General features: G+C 41.8%; 4 protein-coding genes across 4 annotated transcripts; 3 read left to right on the forward strand and 1 right to left on the reverse strand.

Moving 5' to 3' along the window:
- Positions 1–2,068: 2,068 nt before the first annotated feature.
- PCOAH_00042440 (Merozoite surface protein 7) lies at positions 2,069–12,267 on the forward strand (the record flags this gene model as incomplete). The annotated part of the gene is made up of 11 exons (XM_020061028.1): positions 2,069–2,887; positions 4,664–5,742; positions 6,809–7,974; positions 8,508–8,533; positions 8,696–8,745; positions 8,926–8,975; positions 9,250–9,401; positions 9,788–9,913; positions 10,034–10,137; positions 10,851–10,921; positions 11,144–12,267. 11 exons carry the CDS (start codon positions 2,069–2,071, stop codon positions 12,265–12,267), a joined length of 4,767 nt encoding a protein of 1,588 aa, XP_019916797.1.
- Positions 12,268–13,029: 762 nt separating this feature from the next.
- On the reverse strand, positions 13,030–14,592 carry PCOAH_00042450 (Uncharacterized protein; the record flags this gene model as incomplete). Its single annotated transcript, XM_020061029.1, has 1 exon — positions 13,030–14,592. The coding sequence occupies one exon, from the start codon at positions 14,590–14,592 to the stop codon at positions 13,030–13,032; it is 1,563 nt and encodes a 520-aa protein (XP_019917082.1).
- A 2,186-nt stretch (positions 14,593–16,778) lies between these two features.
- Positions 16,779–19,604, forward strand: PCOAH_00042460 (Uncharacterized protein; the record flags this gene model as incomplete). Its single annotated transcript, XM_020061030.1, has 1 exon — positions 16,779–19,604. One exon carries the CDS (start codon positions 16,779–16,781, stop codon positions 19,602–19,604), a length of 2,826 nt encoding a protein of 941 aa, XP_019916204.1.
- Positions 19,605–21,348: 1,744 nt separating this feature from the next.
- Positions 21,349–22,752, forward strand: PCOAH_00042470 (Uncharacterized protein; the record flags this gene model as incomplete). Its single annotated transcript, XM_020061031.1, has 1 exon — positions 21,349–22,752. One exon carries the CDS (start codon positions 21,349–21,351, stop codon positions 22,750–22,752), a length of 1,404 nt encoding a protein of 467 aa, XP_019916495.1.
- Between the last annotated feature and the right edge of the window lie 643 nt (positions 22,753–23,395).

Raw genomic sequence — 23,395 nt, forward strand, 5'->3', positions numbered from 1 at the left:
TTGCACTTGCGTGTATTTTTTTTTTTTTTTTTTTGCCTTCATTTTCGAAGGAGTCTCATCTTGTTCCTCTCCTCTCTTGCGTGAAGAGGCGGTCTTTTTTCCCCTACTATGCTGACCCATGCGTTTCCCGCAAAAGGGGATGTTGAGAGAAGAAAATTCCCACCGTTATGAGAACGTTTGTATATATATTCTAACATTTAGAAGAAAATGGAGTCGAATTCCTTTGAATTGTTTTTCTCCTGCCATTGACTTGTCATATTAATCACCCAGTCAAAAATGTTATCCCCCATTTTGAGCAGTTGCCTTTTTGTCATAACAGACGGGGATGGGGCAAGAAAAAAAAAAAATACCTCCAATATTTAGTCCCTCATTAGCAACATGGCACTGGCACTTTCGTTCACGGCGCGTCTTTGTGAATGGTAAATTGGTAGGCACGTTTATATGTACATAAATGTACATGGCTGCGTAACCCCCCCGTCCCCCCTCTCGAGATCTACTTTAAGGGGGATGACAATCTATCACCATTTTGGCCCACCAAAAGACGGAGAAATTATTTCAGGTGGTTGCCCAAATGGCCATGCACAATGTTGTTCATGCATTTTTTTAAAATTATTCTATAGCGTCTTTATTTGCGCCATTGCAATTTTGTGAAGAAACTGGGGAAAACGAGAGCAGCGTAATTTTTTTTTCTTTTTTAAGTCTTCTGCACGTTGGATGTTCCCCACAGGGTTACAGTTCCGTGTGAGCGCTTTAACAAATTAAGCCCATTCGGTTATCACAAAAAGTTCATTTTTCTCTTCACCTTTTTGGATCAACGCACATAGTGGGGGACGGACATTTTCCACGAGGTGTGACAGCATATCGAAGGATGAGCAACATCAAAAGGGGAAAACGGACACCGAATTGGCGTCAAGGGGAAAGAGGTAGCCATTCGGGAAAATTGAAAATGCTGAATGGGTAGAACTGTCCAAAAAAGGGGTAAAAAATATCAGGGGTAAAAGTCGCTCCGTTTATTTTATCACACTTTAATGTGATTAATTTTCTTTCTTTTTTTCACATTAACAACACTGCTTAGGGGTAGAGATGCAGTTAAGAGGCCTCCATTGACAGATTCATTTTTTCCACTTTTCATCTCTACCTAGTGCAAAGTTGCTCATAACTAGCGAAACGCACACGAATATGCGTGTACGCACGTTTGTACACATATAGACCATTTTACACACATGTATATGCGAAAAGTGTCTTCCCCACTAGGTGCGCTTCGCTAGCGTTAGAGTGAATGTGGTGCCTTGAGAAATGGTACAACACGAAAAAGGAAGACGTGCGTGTGCTGCATGGAGGCTATGGGGAGAGGAAAGGCGAGTGGCAATTTGCTCCCCCAAAAAAGTTCTGCGAGGGAAATTTGGGGAAAACGCGAAAATTTGGAAAAACGGCTATTCGGAGAAACTGCAAAAATTGCAAATCTGCAAAAGACGCTCACACGGCGAAACGCCAAGGTGAGGAAAATCGGCATCACAAAATGAGGAACGGAGAACGAAGGAGAAATTGCAACAGGGGAAGGGTAGCCACAGGAGAAGAACAAATTCGTTTTATCTGCTAAAAAATAGCGCCCCGCTAAAATTCCCCTCCAAAGGTGGCCACCATATTTTTGATCTGCGCAAATTTCACTCTTAACCCAACTGATTTGTTCTTCCTCGCCTGTGCGTTTCGCCGTGTGAGTGCATCTTTCGGTCTGTGGATTTTTCTCCAATCCATTTTCGTTACATGAAAAAAAAATTGGAGTGCATTCTTTTGGAGCAAATTTGTGGCGCATTTTTCTGTAGCTATTTTTCCGTTTTGTGAATTTCATTTCCGTGTGTGATCTGATCCTGTCAACAGAAATTTTTTTTTTTTCTCCATCCGCGTTTTGTGTTCGTTTGTTTTTTTCCTGCCGCAACTTTAATTTTAATAGTACAGTTCTTAATGCGTGCCACTTGAATTGGCCTTTTCGAGAGTGCACCCATGTTAACCTGCGCATAGTACACGCAACTCAACACAGCATAGCCTAATTAACCCATTAACAATCACCATGAACGGAAAAATCTTCCTTCTGGCTATTTTTTTCCTGACATTACACGTCGTGGCATCGTACGACGGAACCGATACCACGGGGACGAATTACAAACCCAAAAATGAAAAGTCCAAAAAGACCGGTAAAAATAATAAGACAGACAGTGAGGAACTTTTCACGGGACAGAACATAATTCAGTATTTTAAAAACATCCTAAACGATGTGAATAACGATTCGACGGAGGATAGTAATGTTTCTGAGAATGGAAAATTAACAGGTCAGCTGTCGGAAGAGGATCCTACAACCAACGGGGGAACGAATGAGGAAGACGGAGACGATGAGGAAAATGCACCCGAGGAGGACGCCACACAGAGTGGCGAACAAAGCGGTGCTCCACAAGGTGGACAGAACGAGGGAGAGGTGCAATCCCCCCCTCCAGCGCAAAGAGAGAAGTTCAGCGGATCCAGCCTAGATTATGCAGACGAGCTGTATGAAGAGATCCTGAGCAGCTTAAGTAAAAAGGACGGTGAAGAAGGAACCAATTATGACGACAAATATAATGACTTCAAAAAGGAATATGATATGTTCATATCGTTAAGTAAAGACGAATATGAAATTATAGGGAAGCTTATCGATGCATTTTCTATGTATAATGATGGCATAAATGAAGACGCAGATTCTGTGTACGAAGCCATTAAGAAGTCCTTTACGGATCCAAAATTTAAGCAAGAATTTAAAGATTTTATGAACGGCATTTATTCCTATGCTGAGAGGAAGCATCATATAAGAGGCGCCCAAACGGAGCAAGCAAAGACGTACCTCATGCTCTTTCAGAACGTAATCAATTTGCTCAACATGATATAATGGCAGGCTGCACGAGAGTGCCTAACTGCGGCCAGTTTACGCCTGTTTTGTTGAGTAACCTTTGCAAGGTTCACTAAATGACATGCCGAGGTATTAATTGTACCTTCTCATCGTCACCTCTTTCGTTTTTTCCGATTTGTTTTTCCATTTTGCGCCATTTAGCCGTTGCGCCCTTGCTACTCCGTGAGTGCATAGGGACCCACACCCCACACGGGGGAACGCACGCAATGACGCAATGTAGCGGATCTGCTGTGCTTGCTCATTTTTACTTTTTGTTATATTTGACAGAACTTTTCATGCGGGCCATAATGCACTGCAAACTTAAACACGTAGTGTCTGTCGACATTTTTGGTACTTTTTTTTTTTTCCGTGCATACCTGATGAAAGACATTTTGGAAAACAAATTTTCCCGCTTTGTTCAATTTACTTTTGCCCTTTCCGTCTTTTCCGCGAGGGGATGAACCTGGCGCAGATTTAAATATTTTATTTTTGCCACCACTTTACAAAGGGAAGATGAAAAAATGAACCACAGGAAAAACGTGTCATGAGAGTTGTGTGTTGCGACAGAAAGGACAGGCGAGCTGACACCATGTGTCCATTTTTTTTTTTTTTTTAAAAATCAATTGTGCTGTAAATTTTTTCGCAAAAGTGGAGTATGCACTTTTGGGACAATCCGTGTTATTATTTTATTTTTTCACAAAGATACTTTTTTGTGTTTACATTATTTAGCGTATCCCTCAGGAAGTAAGTTTTTTTTTTTTTTTTTTTTTTGTGTAACATATTTTCCATTTGAGCATTTTTTTTTTTTTTTTTTTTGTCCGATTTGTTAACCTGTGCTTGGGTGTACTTGTGCTGGCGAGATAGAACAAACGAAATTACGCCTTAACAGATAATGCACTGCCACAGTTTGCGTGATGATAAAATGAGAGGAACGGCCTTTCTCTTTTCAATTTTTGTTCTTTTCACTCATCGATTTGGCCATCCTTATTGTGTCGCTCTCTCCACTAAGAGGATGGCCCCGTGTTGTCCCATTTCTTTTGGAGTGCATACACACGGAGGAAAAATCTGTACAACCGAACTGCACCATGTCCATTTTGTCAATTAAAAAAAAAAATGTGCTGTAAATGTATACTTCAATCCGCTACGTGTAATCGGTGGTGAATTCTCCGACGAGAAAAGATAACTCATGTGCGCTTCCTTTCCAATGGCACATGAAATACATGCATGCAAATGTTGCAAAGTTGGTGTATCGACCTTGAGCACCTTGCATTTTGGGGTCACTCGGCGTATTTTTCCGGTTCTCACTTGCCGAGTTATAATTCACAGAGCAATTCACGAGGTGCGAAAATGGCCAATTTGTTGGGGGCTCTCTCTTGCTTCCAGGAAAATCGCCCAAGTGTGCAATTTTTCCATTAAGCAGTTCCCTTTTTGAGTTGGATAAAAGATTAATTTGAAGGGAAAATAAAAAATAAAAATACACACACACGAGTGTCCAAATATATGTGCAAATATTCGTTCACTTCGACTTAGGACGAAGATAAAAAAAGTTTACTCTTTCAGCCACACGCTTTTCCCCTTCATCAAATGCGCTTTGCCCAAATAAACATTACCCAAATAACGCAGTGTGCATCAGTATAGTGACTTAAACAATCGCCATTTTTGCAAAAAAAAAAAAAAATGATGAAAAAAATTGCACTCTTCGGTTCCCTCTTTGTGTTGCTTTCGTGTAGCACCGTGTCGTCTGAAAAGGTGTACAACCAGAAGAAGAAAAATAATCTGGAGCAGGATGCCATACACATATTGATGAAGAAGTTGGAGAGTTTGTACAAACTCAGCGCGACCAACAACAGTGAAGTATTCACCAAAGAAATTGAGACTTTGAAGAAACAGATTGACCAGCTGCAACAACAGGGTGGGGTAATCGAAGGGGAAAGTCTAGGCCACCTTCTAGAAAACGAAGCTGCAAACGAGTCAAACACGACCATTTTTGGAGTGGACGAAGACGACCTGGATAACTACGATGTGGACTTCACTGGACAGAGCAAGGGCAAAATTAAGGGCCAGTCAAGTAAGTATCAAAAGAAGGTGACGGGAAATGATGAAACGAGTGAGGGAGCACCTGGTGTTGGTGGGGCTGCGGCTGCAGCAGATAATGGACCTGTCGGTGCGTCCACAGCAAATTCGGTTTCTCAGGGTGCTGAATCCTCAGGTAATCCCAGTGGTGTTGCAGGAGCGCCATCAGGCTCAGGAACCCCAGAAACTTTAAGTGAACCAAGTGAGATTACCTCCACAGGTGGATCACAACAAAGCGATGCAGTTGAACCCTCCACTGGGGATAATGTAGCAGCCAACGCAAATGCAGCACATCCTCCCCCCCAAGTGCCGTCACCATCTGCAAGCGCTCCTGCGGGACAGGCTGCACAAGGACTCGTCCCGGAAGTGAAGTACCTGGACAAGCTCTACGACGAAGTACTTAACACGGAAAATGCAAACAACGGAATTCATGTCCACCCTTACCACAGCAAATATAATGATTTTCGAAAGAATTACGAGTTTACGATGAATGAGCAGGAGTACCAGATAATGAAAAAACTATTTGACGTCTTCTTCAAGAAGGAGGAGGGTTCCAATTCCGTTTGCCCCATTGCGTTCTTCAAAAAAGTGTTAGATGACTTGAGTTTGCAAAAACAGTTTGACAACTTTCAGAAAGGCCTCTACGGATTTACAAAACGCCACAACTACTTGAGGGGCGAGAAGACGACCAATGGGCAACTGTACGATGAGTTGATAAAAAATATCATAAATTTGCTGAACACGATTGAAATGAAGTAATCATCAGCAGTTCCGGTTAGGCGTTATGGCTAACCTTTTTTTTTAATACCTGTCCGCTCTTTTTGAAGTACTCCCAATTGTTGCTAATTTTTAAAATGGCTAGTTTTTTTTTTTTTTTTTTCCTGGCTAGCTAATTTTTTTTTTTTTTTTTTTTTTGATCTGGCAGCACGGATATGCAGTTGTCGGTTCGAATTTGTCGTGAACAGTTGTACACTTTTTGTTCAGTCGATCGGAATGTGCGATGATGAAAGGAATGACACGTTGATTTTTACTTCAATTTTCACTTCATTTTTAAGTTCAATTTTGACTTTTTTTTTTTTCCCCCATACATGTTGTTGAGAGTATACATTTTCTGAACAACGATTTTTCACTTCTGCTCCATCTGCCTGTGGGGTAGACACCTCGTTGTGCTTTGCACACCAGACGGACAGATAATGTCAATTGTGGGAATTCCTCCTTCACGCTGTTCAATTTTTTCAACATTTTTAAAATTTATATGCATATAAAATTTTGTAGTACGAATTTGCGGACGGATTTTTTTTTTTCTCAAAATAGACACACAATTGGATTCAACAAAGAGGAAAATTCCGGAGGAATTAATTTTGACAACGTTTCAGTTGCGCATGCGGGGAGTATGTCAGTAATGTTTTTTTTTTTTTTTTTTTTGAAATACATTGGCGTTGGCAGCTTCATTTGGCACCTTTGTTCTACTGAAATTATTTTTTTTGCGCATAAATTTGTCGGCACTAGACAATGCTTCTTCTTTGCGCGGTGAAACGGTAGACGACTGGAAAAAACACACAACTAATTTACATATTCATGTGCGCACACCTGTATAGCGAAAAAAGAAAATTTGAACATTTTTCTCTTTTCCGTTGCTATACACACATTGTATGGGTGTACCTGCTTTGTTCCTGTTCCCCTGTTCAGATTTTATTATACTCTTCTACCTTAATCTTACAACGATTTAGTTAAAGAAGAAGTATTACACCCTCCACACGTGTAATTCCCCTTCAAATAGATGAACAAAATGGTTAATTTATTTTCCTTCTCCCTTGTCAGCCTTTTCTTGCTGGCGCAACATCCAACATGGGGTGCAGACGCCCCAGATGGGGTCACCAACATTTTTAATGCCGATCATAATTTGCTAAACTCGTTGAAGGAAAAATTGCATAATTTAAATGAAATTATGCAAGATGGCGTGTCGGGATATTCCCATGAAGTGGATGAACCGGAAAAACAGGAAGAAGAAAATGTAGAAGTGGAGGAGCACCAGCATGGCAACACTTTGGAGGATCCCACGGAGGAAAACGAGGGAAACGAAAATGATCTTCAGGAAAGCATCCATCTGAATGAGGATGCGGATTTCATAGGACAATGGATTAATTTCGTGGCGGAAGACGAGGATGATCCGGATGACCACGATGATGACATGGATTCCGAAGAGGACACGGAGGGGGAACAGGACGCAGATGCACCTTCTTCATCAGATATAGAACAAAACGGTGCGCCGGTTTTTCCAGCAGAGCAATCTACACCACTGTCAAATCCAAGTGACTCCTCTGTACAAATAGGACAACAACATGTCCAAGCATCCGAAGATAATCCATCAGGTCAAGAGAATCAGGAGACTAGAGAGCAACAAGTTGCTGAGCCAGAGGAAGGTTCACTTGAAGGAGGACCAGGAACCTCACCTGGTACGGAATCAGAATCACAAGCTGACAGTCTACCCCCAAATGTAGAAAGATCAGACGCGCAACTTCCAGAACAAGAGGCTCAAAGTGGAGAAGCGCTAAACGAACAACAAAGCGACGCACCTGCAGATGCTGCAGCTGGTCCAACGGAAGAACCATCCACAGCAATAGCAGTCCAGACCACAACAGAAGGAGAAGGCACCGCTGAATCGAACGATGTGAACATTACGTTCTTGGACAAACTTTATGATGACATTATAAACACCTCGGATAGTAAGAACGAGATTCACAATACACCTTACCACACCAAATACAACGCAATAAGGAACAAATACGAGCTCAGCATGAACCCTGTGGAATATCAAATTGTGAAGAATCTATTTGAAGTTGGATTTAACAAAGAAGGGGAATCTTCAGCTGATACTTCCTTTATTGACATTTTTAAAAAAGTCCTAGATGACGAGAAATTTCAAGACGAGTTCGACAACTTTGTACAGGGGCTATACGGATTTGCCAAGAGACACAACTACTTAGGTAAGGAACGGATGGATAACACGACAAGCTACTCCAATCTGCTAAAGAACGCCCTCAGCTTGATGAACACCATTTGATGTGGCGTAAGGGGTGTAAAGCAGGAACGCCAGTAGTTCTCCCTTCCCCATTTGCCCAACATTTAGGATGGAATTAAGTAACCATTAGAGGGGGAGAGAGAGAACTTCCTTATGGTGCAGTTTTTTACCCCATGTAGAATTAACCTCCGTTTGGCATATTCTCCTTAAGCAGCTATTTCACAAAATGGGAGCGTTGGAAGGAGGGAAATTTTAGACTTTGCCATTTTTTTTTTTCCTCCTTTGAGAAAAAGGCGTTCTCACCGTTATAGTTTTTAATTTAAATTTCCAACTTTGCAGTTCTGTGCACATACATACGTACATGTGTGTGTATATTTTTTTCTTTCCGTTGTCTGCGCGAATGGGTGAAGCGCACCGCCGAACTTAACAGCTCTCTATGCGCTTTAAAGAAAAATTCTTCTTGGGATGTAGCCCTATTTTTATGTCTCCTCCTTGCAGAAGCAACTAACATAATTTACCAGAACGTTAGTTGCACTTCACCTTAGAACGACCATTTTGACGAACTGAGAAAAGACCAAATTTCACATCTGTTCGTCCACTGGAGATTCAATCAAATTAGACATACGACAGTATGGGAGGATGGTGCGGTTCTCGACCTGTGGCGAAATATTTCGTTCTGCAGTCAGGATGACTGTGCTCACAAAATTAGATTCGATTCCTTGGGGGAATATAAACAGTTTGCATCTTTTTCGCTTCGGAAACCGACATACAGGGGCACGTTCTCATATGTGTTCAAATTAATGTGAAAGAATGAGATTTTTTTTTTTTTTTTCTCATTAATTAGACACACTTCAGCTGGAGAAGTCGCTATAGTTATCGGTTGTTCTTTCCATTATTGCCACTTCACATCTGACAGGTTAAACATGCAAAATGAGGAAGAATATCTTCCTGCTGGGTTCCATTTTGGTGTTCCTCCCCGTGCACTATGTGTTGCCTTAAAGGTTTGGCTTTAAAAAGAAACGCAACAAAATGGAGGGTGATGCTTTAAGCTTGGTGAACAGACGTCTATAAATTCTCTACAAGTTGAGTTGGTGGGACAACAGTGAAGTATTCACCAAAGAAATTGAGTCGATGTAAGAACATATTAAGATGGTGAAACAAGGTGGTTGGGAAAACATAGGGGGAAGCTGCAGCGCAACTTTAGGAAGCCCTTTCAATGGGGAGGTGCGAACATATGCAGATCTGATCGCGGCGGACCAAGGGAATTTGATCAATAGCAAAACGGAGTTCTTCGGACAGGGGAAAATCAAACTTAAGGGAAATGTGGACGGTGAGGAGGCCCCAAGAAATATTAAAAGTGGTCAAGCGGTGGGTAAGATGATCAGTAAAGCGGTAAGAGAAGTGGCCTGTTAGATGACTGGTCAAGAGGGATCACTTCTTTCTGCGGGCAACTCCGGAATGGAAGATAACGGGAACAACGTTCGAGGCGCTCCTCCTAAGGAGGGACTATAGGAAGACGTAGTATAGAAGGGGTAGGTCGACACATGCACACACGAAATGACGTGCTCTGGGGAGGGAACACTAAGAAATAGGCCCACCACTGGAAATGTCACAAAATACATCACTTGAAGTAGCAAACCTGACGCACCCGAAACCGCGGTCGGTAGTGGCCCTCCTCCAGAAGAAGGCCCATAATGGGGGAAAAACAAAAGTGATATATTTGGACGAACTGTACGATACAAACAAAAAAAGACGAAATCCACATGCCTACGTGTCAGAGCAAATACAACGCAATGAGGAAGAAGTATAAGTTTAGTATCATGTCCGTGGAGTACCGAATTGTGAAAAATCTTTTTCATGTCTGCTTCGAAAAGGAAGGAGAACAGTCCAGTGCCTCTTGTCTAGTTAATATATTTAAAAAAGCGTTGGACGACAGAAAATTCCAGAAACTGTTTGACAAATTTGTTCTGAAAAAATGTCGTGATTTTGTTAAACACGATTGAGGTGAATTGATGACCTAGTAGGACATTCCTCAGATGGGACCCTTTCGGTATGCTCCGAAGCTGTTTGGAGGAAGGAGTACCCCCCTCCTAGATGGTCAACAGATAAGCACGCATTTTAACGATACGTACTCAGTTGCGTGTTTTTATTTTTTATAATGTGCTGTTCTGATGAGAGTAAATGGAACCTTCGCTTTAACGTTAAACTAATGGACGTGTGTGGAATCACACAAAGGGGCACACCATAGCCCCAACAGTTTTATCATTTTTACCCTTTTGGAGAGGAAAATTTTCATCTTTTTTTTCCATTTTTCCGTTTCATTTTATTTCGTTTTTTTTTTTTTTTCATTCTCTTTACCGCCCTTTTGGTGCACTAAAGTTGCTCCCTATTAATATGGCTGACCTGATTAGTTTGTCCACATTCTCGAACCTGCCATGATAAATATGACCGTAAAGAATGTGCTCATATTAGCACACTTTGCCTTTTACCCTTTTTAAAAAAAAAGCGAAAAGCGTGCGAACTGCTCAGCCATTCCATTTCTGGTGCATGATAAATTGAAGAATGTGGGAAGGAAGCGAACTCAGGAGAGATGTGCACTTGGTTGCAAAAGGGGAGGAGTAAACCAACCAAAGCGAATGGTTTATTCTTTATCTTTTCTGCTCGAACGTTCATATTGCCAATGTGTGCAAATGCAATGGTAAAAATCGGAATGTTTTATCGACTGGCCTAGCAAGTTTGGGGAGCCTTTACTTCGGTTTTTACGGCCACGATAATAATTATATGTTTGGCTATGTTCGCTGTGAAACTTTTTTTTTTTTTTTTTTTTTTTTCATTACCCAGGTGTGCAATCCAAAGGGGTTACGAATACAAGGAAGCACTGATGGATTATTCTGTCGCTAGCTTTTTCAGTTGTTAACTCTTTTTTTTTTTTTTTCCCACTGAGGATCACAGAAAGAGCGCGTTGCAACTTGCAACAAATTTGTGATACACGTATGCACAGCTAGCTCTCCCTCGTTGGAACCTTGCGTCATCTAGAATTGGTCACTTAAGGGGGCTGCTCTGCTTGCATTTGTTCAGCTGCTGTCATTCGGCGCTACCCTTTTAAACGCTACTTCGTCGTCTTTCCTTGGCAGCATTTCCCCGGCGGCTATCCCTCCATCGCTACTACTTAACTACAATGAAGAGCGGATTCGTTCTGGTCTCCTGCCTCCTCCTGCTCTGCACAGGGCCAATCCTGGGAGAAGAAAATAAAAAAGAGAAGAAAAGCACACACAAGGAAGATGCAGATAACAGCATGAACGATGAGTTAAAAGCACTAAAAGGGAAATTGGAAAACCTAAAGGAACAAATTCATGATGAGAAGTTACCAAAGAAAATCACCGAAGATCAAATTCTCATGTTAAAGAAAAAGTTGGAGGAATTCAAAAATTTAAAAAGTGCGCAAGATGCGAAGATGGCGGCCCGGTGGGGGCAGACGTCACAGGAGGACAAGGATGAATTGGACCTCAGCGATAAGGAGTTCGCCTGGCAGAGCGTCAACGCGAATGAGGACCCAGTAATGGTGCCTAGAAGCGGCGTTAGTGTAGAGGGAACAACTGAAGGAGACGATGGCGAAGGAGAAGCGGAATCTTCAGATAGTGTAGATGCAGCACCTAATGTAAGTCAAGAAGTTTCACCCCAACCCTCAAGTCCAGGTGCTCCAGGACCAAGCAGTGAACCCGCTCCGGAGGCTCCGGTTGGTTCGGACAATCCTGCACAGCCCACGAACCCAGCCGGGTCAGTTGGTTCAGCCGGGTTAGCCGAGTCAGCCGGGTCAGTCGGGTCAGCGGCCCCGAACCAGAAGGTCAACTCCCCAGCGAAACTCCATCACTTGGACCTACTGTATGACGAGCTACTTGCAGGAGACAATCAAAAAAATATGATGGACGAAGGACAGTACCACAGCAAGTACAACAATTTCAGGAAAAAATATGACCAACTCATCCTAAATCAGACTGAATACGATGTCAGTTTGAAGCTCCTCGATAAAATGTTATCAAGTGGAAAGGTGGGAGAGGAAAAGATAAATGCGCTAATAGAGACGTTTAAGAAGGCGATGGACGATGAGGAGTACGGTGAGAAATTTAAAAATCTCATCTCCGGAGTTTATGGGTTCGCTAAGAGAAATAATTTTTTAGATGGGAGCAAGATGAACGATGAAAACTACAACAAGCTGTTCGATTATATAGGCAGTCTGATGAACACACTTCTGCTTTAAGAGTGTGTGCTTCTGTGCATAAACGCATGTTGTGGTAGGAACTGGCCGATTTAGTGCTTTATCACCAATGGAATGAATCAACCAGGAGGAGCGATCCACTTGGCTGCAAATGGAAGACATTGAGGCGTTGAGTGAGCGCCCCGTTTGTTCCTCCTTTTGCACAACCCCTTCCTCTTTCCTTTTTTTTAAATTATTATTTTTTTTTTAATTCCCACTTGACACTTAACACACACTTGTCAGTATATTTAAAATGCACTCCCACGAAAGGAGGCTCAGGGGGCATTCCCAATAGGGTGGGGTAGCGATCTACACGTAACTGTGCAGCGCACGTTTTATTTTGCATCTCGTTAGTGCTATGCCTTTTTGTTAGTTCTCCCATTTAGGGCGTACCAACGTGGTGGGCACCGATAGAGGAACCTCTTTGCGAAAACGTCCACATGACCCAGAGGGAAATTTCTTACGATGCGATATACCACACGGTGTTACTTGAGGTGATGAAATTTTTTTTTTCTTTTCTCTTCCTGTTGTACAATTAGGAGCAGTTTTTTGAGTAAAACCTCAGGGCAATGTTCCGGGGGAGGAGATGGAAAAAGTGATATATGTCAAATATGTGTTTATAAAAAAATGAAAAAACGGGGGGGGAGGAGGAAATCAATTAAGCTACGCTATGATTAGATTGCGTGACGAGGTTACGGACACCTTTGTGTGTATTCGCACTGGTGCAAATTAACTTCGGGGGGGGACGGTTCCTCCCGCTGGAGGTCACATCTTACTATACTCCTCCGTGAAGTACCTGACCTGGTTTTCCACCTTTTCAATTACCAACTCGTATATATTATTGAACAGTTTTTCTGGGACTTTTAATTTATCGTTTTTTTTCACAGTGATATAGTCCCTCCATGTTTTTCCGGCCTCTAATTCGCTAGACAGTTCAGCTATCTGGACGATAATTTTATGTATGTGAAATTCAGTGATATTGATGTTTAGCGTTACGTGCAAATTACATGACAGCTCGAAGATGTGTCTCTTCGTGCCTCTTATAACGACAATCTGTGCATCCACGTTCAGGTCTTTTATCTCCTTCAGCTCAATTTTATACAAATACTGAATTGGTAAAACTTCAGGATAATCTGCATTCAACAAGTTATATTCGTTTTGATTATTTAAATTGAGGAAGTCTGATTTTTCTGTATTCTTAAAATGGATGTTTTTGAGGCACTGTTCTAATTTTTGCTTTGCCCACTTGCTCATATCCTTCTCCTCATATGTAGTTCCGGCAGCGTTCCATGAAGATATGGCTTTATTTTCAGTGCTATACAAATTGTGGTCATCACTAATGCCGTTTTCTATTTTTTGAGGCATATTTTTTTCGAAAAATTTTTTATCGTCTTCTTTTATATCTTTCCTAAAATAGCAGTAGCCCATTTTTTTCGTCTCGTCGATAATTTTTTGGTCTTCCTCGTCTATGTCTAAGCAGGACGAGTTATTGGTAGTGTTAGACGTGAGTGAGCCACTTTTCTTTTTCACATTATCGTTATACTTTGACTTTTTCTTCTCCGATTTGTTCTGTTTCTGCTTCTCCGACTGTTCTTCCTTCTGATTTTTCTTTTGCTCCTCCTTCTTTTTCTTCTCCTCCTGTTCTTCCTTCTCCCTCTCCATAACTTCCCACTCTTCGAAGTCTACAATTTTTTCGTTTTTCTCGGTACACGATTTCAAGTAACTTTCATATTTTTCTTTTTTCTTTCTCTGTATTTCCTTCTCTCTATCATCGTACAGTCCAGAGGCTTTTTCGAAAATTTTCGAGAAGGCCTCCTTCTGTTTTTTGTTGTGTTCATTCTGCTTGATGAGGATATTTTTAAGCAGCTTCTTGGCTTCGATATTGTCTGGGTGTGCCTTAATAAAATCTTGTACCTTCTCCTTGGCGACGTCAAAGTTACATCGGTTGTATTCAATTTGTGCCAGTCGGAACAAGCCTTTCGCGTTGTCCTTATCCAGTTGTAGCACTTTTTTTACGTACTCATATGCTTCGTTGTAATTCTCTACGTTGGAATAGCATATGCTCATGTTTTGATAAAAGGCAATCTCCAGTTCGATCATTTTATCATTTTTGTTTTCCAATTTTTGTATGTACTTTAACCCTTCATTGTATTTACTGATGGCTTCTTCGTATTTTTTATTTTTAAATTCGTTGTTCCCTTCGAGCTTAAGGTTCAGGGCGTTCTTCACACGCTCGTCCACGGTTAGTTGTTTTATTTTTTCCTCAAATTCCTTGTCCTTCTCGTCTTCCGAGTGGGTTTTCTTCCCCTCCTTGGTTTTGTCGCTCATTTTGTAGGGGGGAACTCTGACTGTGAAACGCTGGTGTGGCCGCACAAGTTGGCTACGTTGCCGTTAGTGTTACTGCGATTGGCACTGCTGTGATTGGCGATGCTGCAATTGGGATGGCCAGTTCACGATGCCAGTCAATCCAATCAGGGGGAGAGCAGCAACTCCTGTGTTTTTTTCTTTATTATCTACTATACGCTCACAGGGCAGATGCAGAAGGGGGGTTCCTCGCCGTGTAGGTATATACCACTGCTCGACGACTACAACTGCTTAGCTGCTGTGGGTAATGCTGAGGTCGCCGCTACAACAAGCACCGCTCGGCGTACACTTGTCGAACGGTCGGGCTTGTTCAGGTAACAAATGTGAAAGCTGGGATTCATCCCCTTTCCCGTTTTCGTTACTTTCACCACTGTAGCTGCGTCACGTCGTCTTCAGTTTGTATAAAGATCCGTGAAGATTATCAGCAAAGGGGGGACTGATAATTAACAGGTATCCTTAATTTGTACGGCGAAAACGTGGTTCGTTTTTTTTTTTTTTTTTTTTTTTTCTCCTTTGCGTAACGGTGGTTAGTAAGTTTTACGCCGACGTTTGGCATGTATACGCCATGGGTTATAGTGCGTGGGATCACATATATATGTAGTACTATCACGCATGTACGTGTATCGGCGCAACGGTGGGTTAAGAATGGGGACGTTAAGGGAACATAAATCTCCAGGAAAAAAAACAATTCAACGTTAATGCGCAAAGTATAACTTCAAGGGGGAGAGCTTTTCAAAGGGGCTTTTTTAATGGGTGCATTTTTATTAGGCCGATTTTTCCTTTTGTTCACCCCTAGGGGGAATTCCCCTTTTTGTAGAATACGCTGATTATTTGGGCAAGTGCCGGGAGGTGGAACAAATTTGGAATGCGCCTAGGCCACAAGTATGTGTGTGGTGTATGCGAATACATGTACATTGGAATGTACTCACGTGTGAACAGATAAACGTTTGTACCTATGCGCGTAGGTGGATGTGTTATTTCGGTATACTGCAACGTTTGTACGTCCTACTAAATGAATAGCCAATTGAAATAATGATCCCTTGAGGGGGGCTACCATTTTGGGGAAGGTGGACCATAGAACCATAGTTCTTTTTTTTTTTTTATGCCATCATCTATTACGCCTTGAACCGCTGCTTGGATGCTATAACCGCAGTGGACCGTTCACATGTGTTTTCCTTCGAACAGCACGTGGCCACGATTATTCTATTCAAATGAACACTTTGTCACTAACGCGTTGCGAGGACTGTTCACTAAACATTGAAGACAAGAGAAGGAAGCGGTGGCGTACCAACTTGTTTACAAATTGGGAAAATTGTCCCCACAGTAACTCCCTCATTTTGTTAGGTCATCCCGGTGTTAGTTAGTTTAGCATAGGTTATACTTCCTTCCCCTCGCTCTGCAAAGAATTGAACGAATCCGCTGCGACTTAACAGGGGTAGAGGGGAAATAAAAATGGAAATCCACTCCCCAGGAACGTAACATAGGTGGTGCTGCTCCTCATGTATGTGGGGTTCAAATAAGTGAGAAGGATGGCAGGCGGGTAGACGGTTCGTTTTATAGGCACGCTGAATTCGCTCTATTGTTTAGCTCGATTGTTTCCCTCGATTGTGTTGCCCCATTTGTCACCCGATTACTTCACTCGTTTATTGGCTCGTTTCGAGCGCCGCATTATTTATCGTGCAAAGTGAACAAAAGGGAGAGTTACCCATTTTCTAATTTTACACCACTAAAAGGGAGATGCTTAAAAAAGGCACTCAGTAGAAATTATCTTCAAACCCTCGCGCGTTCATTCAAACCTCGCGTCTACATCGGTGTGGCCTCTTGCATCTTTTATGTGAATTAAGTTTGCCCTGGGTGATGTAGGCACATGCTCGGGAAAAAAAAAAAAAAAAAAAAAAAAATACGTGTGCATATGGCTACACTTTGTATTCATAATTGGCGTGACATGCTGAGGGAACATTTTTGCGAACTTGTCGATTTTCCATTTTTTTATTTATTTTTTTTGCATTCCTTTGGAGGATGGAAGCAGATAAAGTGATGGTAACTATTATTACATATTTGCAAATTTGAGGCTTTTTTTTTTTTTTTTTTTAAAACTTATTCCCCCCTCCAAGCGAGCACTGAACCGATCGCCCTCTTTTTCACCGATGATGAAAGACGGGCAGGGGGACCTCACCCTGGAAAATATTGCAAACGTAAAGATTAAGGCATATCGAAATAATAGCATTTATTCCAATGGCAAAGCGGAGGAGGGAAAGAAGGACAAGGGTGAGAGCTTCTACAGTGTGTATATTTTGACGTACATAAAGCACATCGTGAGGATAAAGGCCAACTTAGCCCTGCACGGGGGGCTTTACAGCAACTACTTTGAGAAGTATGAAGAGGAGTCCATCTCGAATATTATGCTGGAGAATTTGCTCTCCAAGGAAGGGTGCGGCACCCCGAAAGGAAGTGGTAAGCAGGGTTCCGGTGGCAAACAGAGCGGAAGTGGTAACCCGAGTGGAAACAAACAACAAGGCAAAAGTGGCGAAACAAAGGGACAGACTAACCAGGAACAGCACAAAGACCTGAACTACTCCATTAAGGAGCTCCTGAAGAAACTGATAAAGTCGTACAAAATCAGGGAGAACAAAATTTTCCTCGTGACGGGAATGCTTGGGTGCGGAAAAACGACCTGCGTAAGTTTGGCGATTGAGTATTTTAACAAATATTTACAAATAGAAAAGAACATGAATCGGAGAAGCGACAAAAAAAGTGTGGGGTTCCTCTCGGCCGATGACAATGTGAGCAAGAAGTTGTACAAGAAGACGCCGTATACGGTGAAAAGGTACCAGAAGGAGGAGGTGTCCAGCTACGATTCGTCACCGGAGCAGGCGAGGAAGAAGATTAAGATTCACTGCGATGAGCCACTTTTTAACTTCACCCCGAGGAAGGGCACGAAAAGTGGAAACAAAAATAGCAAAAAGCGTGGCAACAGTGGTGGAAGCAATAGTGCCTCCACAAACAGATGCACGAATGACGACTATGAGAACACTCCATCCGATGAGGAACCGACTCAGGGAACCCCACACACATGGGAAGAAAGTGAAGCCAAAATGAATGCACAACAAATTAACATGAACATAAAGAACATATTCGAAAATAACGACCTGTCCCCCCTGAGAAAAAACACAAACATACGGAACAAAATTCAATTCGAGGAACTCCTGAAGGAGCATAATAATTTGCCCCAAGTGGACAACCAGAGTGATGATGAAAACGCCGAGTTTAATGAAAAATATAAAAAAATTGTAGAAGAAATAAAGGAAGAAGAAAAGGAACAGAGGTGCATATACACCATTCGAATCAGTGCATATCTCTACAGAGACGATGTGCAATGTATTAGGTCAATTCTGAGCCAGCTGCAAAATTATGTAAACGAAACGGACACCAAAATAGAAGGTAATTTGCTCCTAAACGATTATATCATCAAATTGGAAAAATTACTCATCCAGATAAATAATGAAAAAAAACAAACTCTCCTTATTATAGAAAATGTAGAAAAGTTTTGTTTACAAACGAAGCAAAATTTGTTATATACCCTCTTCGATTTACTACACAGGAAGAATATTTGCATTAACATCATTTGCCTGACCAACGTTTTGGATATTACGCAAACTCTGGAAAAAAGAATAAAATCCAGATTCACATTTGAGATGCTGCACATTTCTCCTATTTTGAACATTGACGAAATTTCCAAATTGGTTTACAAAATTTTGTACGTCAATTTGGACGACTTCCATTTGATCAAGAAATACTACTCTGTTTATTTTACCTACGTTGACTTGATAAAGATTCAGCGCTTCTTACAAATTTATAATTCAACTATGCAGAAGGAAATAGCCGATGAGCTTCTCCTGAAACAGTGGTCCTACGACATCAATTATGGACTCGATATTAGGCATATCTACCACACTTGTGTGGATGCCATTTTATCAATATGTGAGTACAGACATATTCTTAATGGACAACGGGGTGGAGATGGATACCGCCAAGAAGGGGGGGTTAATAACCTGCACAAGAATCCCTTCCAGAGAAACGCCCTGCTGGATGACCACTCAGAACATACCTCCTCAGCATCTGATCAGGAAGGAGAATACTTCAAAAAGGACACCTTAAATTCGATCGATGGTGACGCGAATCTGCATGCAGAGGGGGATCGCTCCCAGTATAACCACTTCTTGGAGGGGGAACAGCTGCGAGAGGCCTCCCCAATGAAGGGCAGAGGTAACAACATGGATAACCATAATCAACTGGGCAGCGAAAAATTGGGAATTTTCTCCAAGGAGAAAAAAACTAACCTGGAGTACCTGCGAGAACAGCGACCAGGAAAGTTAGACTGCACCCCTGTTAAAAGAAACTACCACCAAGATTTTGCAACGGAGGGAAAACATGCAGGAGGTCGAGATGGACATTTCCAGCTAGACATGAACATGGATATGAGTCCAAGGAAGTTAAAGGAAAATATTAAATTAAAAACCAAAGTGGAAAGTCAATATATTTTAAACAACGTACAGTCCAAGTTTATTAGGAGACACTACATTAAGAAGGTGCTCCGAGATCTCTGCACCATTGAATATATGATCCTATGTGCATTCACAAGGTTGTACAAGAAGGAATTACTTCCTAAAACGCTCTATGTTATCTTACTAGAAATTAACAAATTTAAACAAGCCTATCCCCAAGAACAGATTGTTGGTTTTTCCCTCGATGCGTACAGACGATCCTTCTTCCGGTTGGTGGATCTGGATATCATCACTCTGTCTTCCTACTCATTAAGTCATTTGAATATTAAAAATTTTAGTAACGACCTGTTCGGTCTACATGAGCCGACTAAGTTCCCTTGCTACGACATCTTCCTTGAGAACATTGAGTCATATAATTTAAACCACAACTTGATTCAGTGGGTGAAGCACAACACGGAGGTGATGCAGTGAGGGCACACCATGCGCTATTGCATGCCCCGTTGGATTTGCGAGGCCTGTTGTCTGTTTGACGGCTACCTACCAGAGCGATGCAATGATACACTGCTCACTTGCTATACCACCGCGCCACTCTCCTCCCAATCGTAAGAATACGTTGCCAACTTTCTTGAGAGGCTTCTCTCCACCGACGCAGCTCCGCTGATTATTCCCATTTTTAACCCCATTTTGACTCTTGTAAATTATTTTTCCTTTTATTTTTAATTTCTCTTTGATGAAATGTGCCCACGTGTGTACCCACTTATTTTAAAGTGTCCTATGGCAATTTTTTTTTTTTTTACCCCCCCCTCAATCAATTTAGAGGTTATTCCGAGTCTTTCACATTCATACAAGTGGGGGCGAACGCGCAGCAGTGTACAACAGCGCGATCTCTTTTTTTGATGTGTATATAAAATGAAAGGTGGCATTTTTTAAAACTCCCTATTATTTGGCTACTCCCTAACAACTATGCTGATTATTAATTAATTGATGTAAGTAGTTCAAGCCCACTGTGACCATCATGGGGAGCGGGTGGAATGGCCATTTTTATAGCCATTCGCATGCTACGTGGAAAATATAAAAAAATGCAGGGTGAACGCTTTCCATTCCATTTGTGCAAAAACGAAGGGGGGGTTGTTACCTCCCCCTAAGGGTGAACAACGGGAAAAGCATGACTTCGTCCTAGGAACGGACTCTCTACTACTCAACAGCTCGGATGTGCGTTCTCCTATGTGACACACTTCTTCGTGTAAAAAAGGAAAAAAAAAAGTGTACACAGTTTTGATCACTTGGAAATCATCCTCCTCACAGGTCACGCACACACCCTGTGTGTATGAGAAATTCCCATGTCACAATTTCATACCCAGGAGGGAGTAACAGCTTCTTCGGGGGGAGGGGCAGCATTTTTTTTTTTTTTTTTTTTTTTTACACGCAAAATGGCTAGCTATTTTTTTTTTTCAAAAAAAAAAAAAAAAAAAAAAAGCCCCCCTTCATTTTTATCTTTTCCCACTCGATCTATTTTGCAAAAGCACGTAAAGAGAAAATTTCAAAAACGGAGGGACCACGTTATCCTCACGGTGTTCCCATTTCCGTTTTTTTAAAACTGCGAAGAAATCATCTGTGAATACTCCCAGCAATTGTTTGAAAAATGCATGAAATTGTGCAGGGAATCTTTGTAAGAGGAAGCAGCGGTCAGAAACGTACGCACACGCGGGAGTAGAGGCGAGTGCAGCGGAAATTGCGTAGAGCTGAAGGACGCCGCATCGAGCACAAGCGCGATCTCTGAAATAACCCATGAGACAGGGAGAAGCCGATCGAGGCACCACGTAGACGAGCCCAAGGAGGGAGTAAGCAAGTGCTCGTTCAGGCAACCGCCGCAGCACAGCAAGAAGGGACGCGAAAGTAGTGCAACAAAAGGAGGCAGAGTGAAACCGAAAGAAAAAAAGGCAACCCTGCGTAACAAACAAACGCGAGGGGGATTAATCAAACCAGTCGGCGAAGGGCAGACCCATGGAAGGATCGCCGCCATGAAAGCGTTACCGGTTTGCAAGTTGGCGTAGTTGTAGCGGCTAAGAGGATATGCACACTTAGATATGCATAGCAGTCACAAAGCAGGGACGTACATGTCAGCACGTATGCATGTGCATGTATCCCCCCGAGGAAGCGTGTTGCTCACCAACCTGAAGCCTCCACTTCTGTTGCCCCCCTCAGAAGGAACAAAATGCACATTATCCCTGAATGCTGCATATGTAGGCTCAGCTTAAAAAACAATCTGTGTGTAGAAAAAAACTGCGGAAATGTATTCCACTACAGTTGTATGAAGCAATGGATAGGTGTCCAAAAATCCTGCCCCCTTTGCAAAAGCATCTGCTGCAAGAAGAACCTCCTATTTATACACTATGAAATTAACGAGGAAAATAAAATGCCCATCATAGACGAAAATTACGTGAACAAAAATAAAAATGAGCTGTATGAAGATTTAGTTAAATTCGAAGCGGAACTTATCAAAACGCAAAATGAAAATGAAAAATATTCCCTCGAAATTTTAACCCTAACAAATAAAAATAAAATTTTAAGTGACACTATCAGCCAAAATAAGATAAAAATTGATCAGGAGAAAAATGAAAAATTAAAACTGAAGGAATTGAAGGATGAATATTTGAAGGACAAAATATTGCTCTCTACAAAAATACAAGAATATGACAAAGAATTGAAAAAATACAAAATGATCGAAAAATATTTAAACGATTTAAATAAAGAAGACTTAAATAAAATTAATTTACTCTTTGGCTTTAACGTCTTAACCTTAGAGGAACAGCAAAATGTCATTTTAAATTATCTCAAAAATTGCCTCAGTACCCAGAAGAAAAGCGAGTTAATTGTGAAGCAGCTTAAAGAAGACATAACACAGAAAGATGATCAAATACAAAACTTGAAGGAGAAGCTGTACACTTACAAACTTCAGCATGACATTGCGGAGGAAGACAATTTCGACATGCAGCCAATGAATGAGCGAGGGGAAAACGACATGAAGACGATTAAAATTAAAAGTAAAGTTATTCGGAGAGTCAAAACGTTGGACTCGGGCATGAAAGCGGATGTGAGACGGCCAGGCCCTGCTCCTCCGTACAGTAAATCCAAGACAAGCGGCACAAACGTTATTGGCAGGAATGAGCACAGTGGCAGCCACCTGAGCAGCAATCCGTTGAGCGGGGGGCAATTGAGCGATGGAAAGTTGAGTGGCAGGCAGTTGAGCAGCAGCCAAGATTTCTTATCCTTTATCGACAAAAAAATCAACAACACCCCTGAGCATATTAATGTCACCCCCAGGAAGAGGAAGTTTCACTCAATGGAAATTGACCTCTTTAGGAACAAGTCCGTGGACAAAATTTTTAGTGACCTCCCTGAAAAGAACAATTCCAGGGAGTACAAGGACCCAGATGAGATGTACTCCATCCCAACCGACTCGGGGAAGAGCAAGAGTTCTCAGAGCAGCTTGAAGCATCCCACAGGAGCTTCCACCTCGCTCAAGCAAGTGCAGGGCGTTAAAGCCAGTAAGGGGAAGAATAAGAAGTTTTACACCAACCAGTCTACCAAGATAACGGATTTTTTTAAGCGCCTCTGAGGGGGCCCCTCTCCCATTTGTGGAGCTCTGTGTGTACCAAGTTAAATGCGCCGGTTTGTGTCCCCACATTGACAGCTACACACCTTCGTAACATATTCAAGTGTGTGAAGTGGGACCCATCATCTCGATGATATATTTTTTGTTAACCTGATATGTGAAGTCACACCCTCCTGATGACATTTTTCACGCTCAAGTAATTCGCGTTTCCTAATTTTTTTTTTTTTTTTTCAAGTTTACCTTACTGTTCATAATTTTTTTTTACAGTTTGCCTGCCTATTCGCCTTGATTATTTAATTTATTCATTTTTTATTTTATTTTTTTGTGTGTGAACAAAGTTGCCTCTTTGTGTACCAACACATGCGTACACGCGTGTAGGTATGCCCTTGTTTTTGTGACATATTTTTTTCAAATTATCAGCTTTTTCGCCTTCACAAGTGAAGCACATTTCGTAAGGGTTAAGGGGGAGATATTTTCCTTGGCCGGTTAGGTGAAGTAAAGCGGGGAATCTACTAAGCAGTGGACAACTGAACAGTGAAACGTCCACGCTGCGAAACCCACATCGGGCGAAACAAATGGTTGGGGAATTCCTCCTCAGGAGGTACATCCCTTTGGTGAGGATAACAAAAAAAAAAAAAAAAAAAAA

This window comes from Plasmodium coatneyi, chromosome 12, assembly GCF_001680005.1.
Source record: "Plasmodium coatneyi strain Hackeri chromosome 12, complete sequence".
NCBI classification, from domain to species: Eukaryota; Apicomplexa; class Aconoidasida; order Haemosporida; family Plasmodiidae; genus Plasmodium; species Plasmodium coatneyi.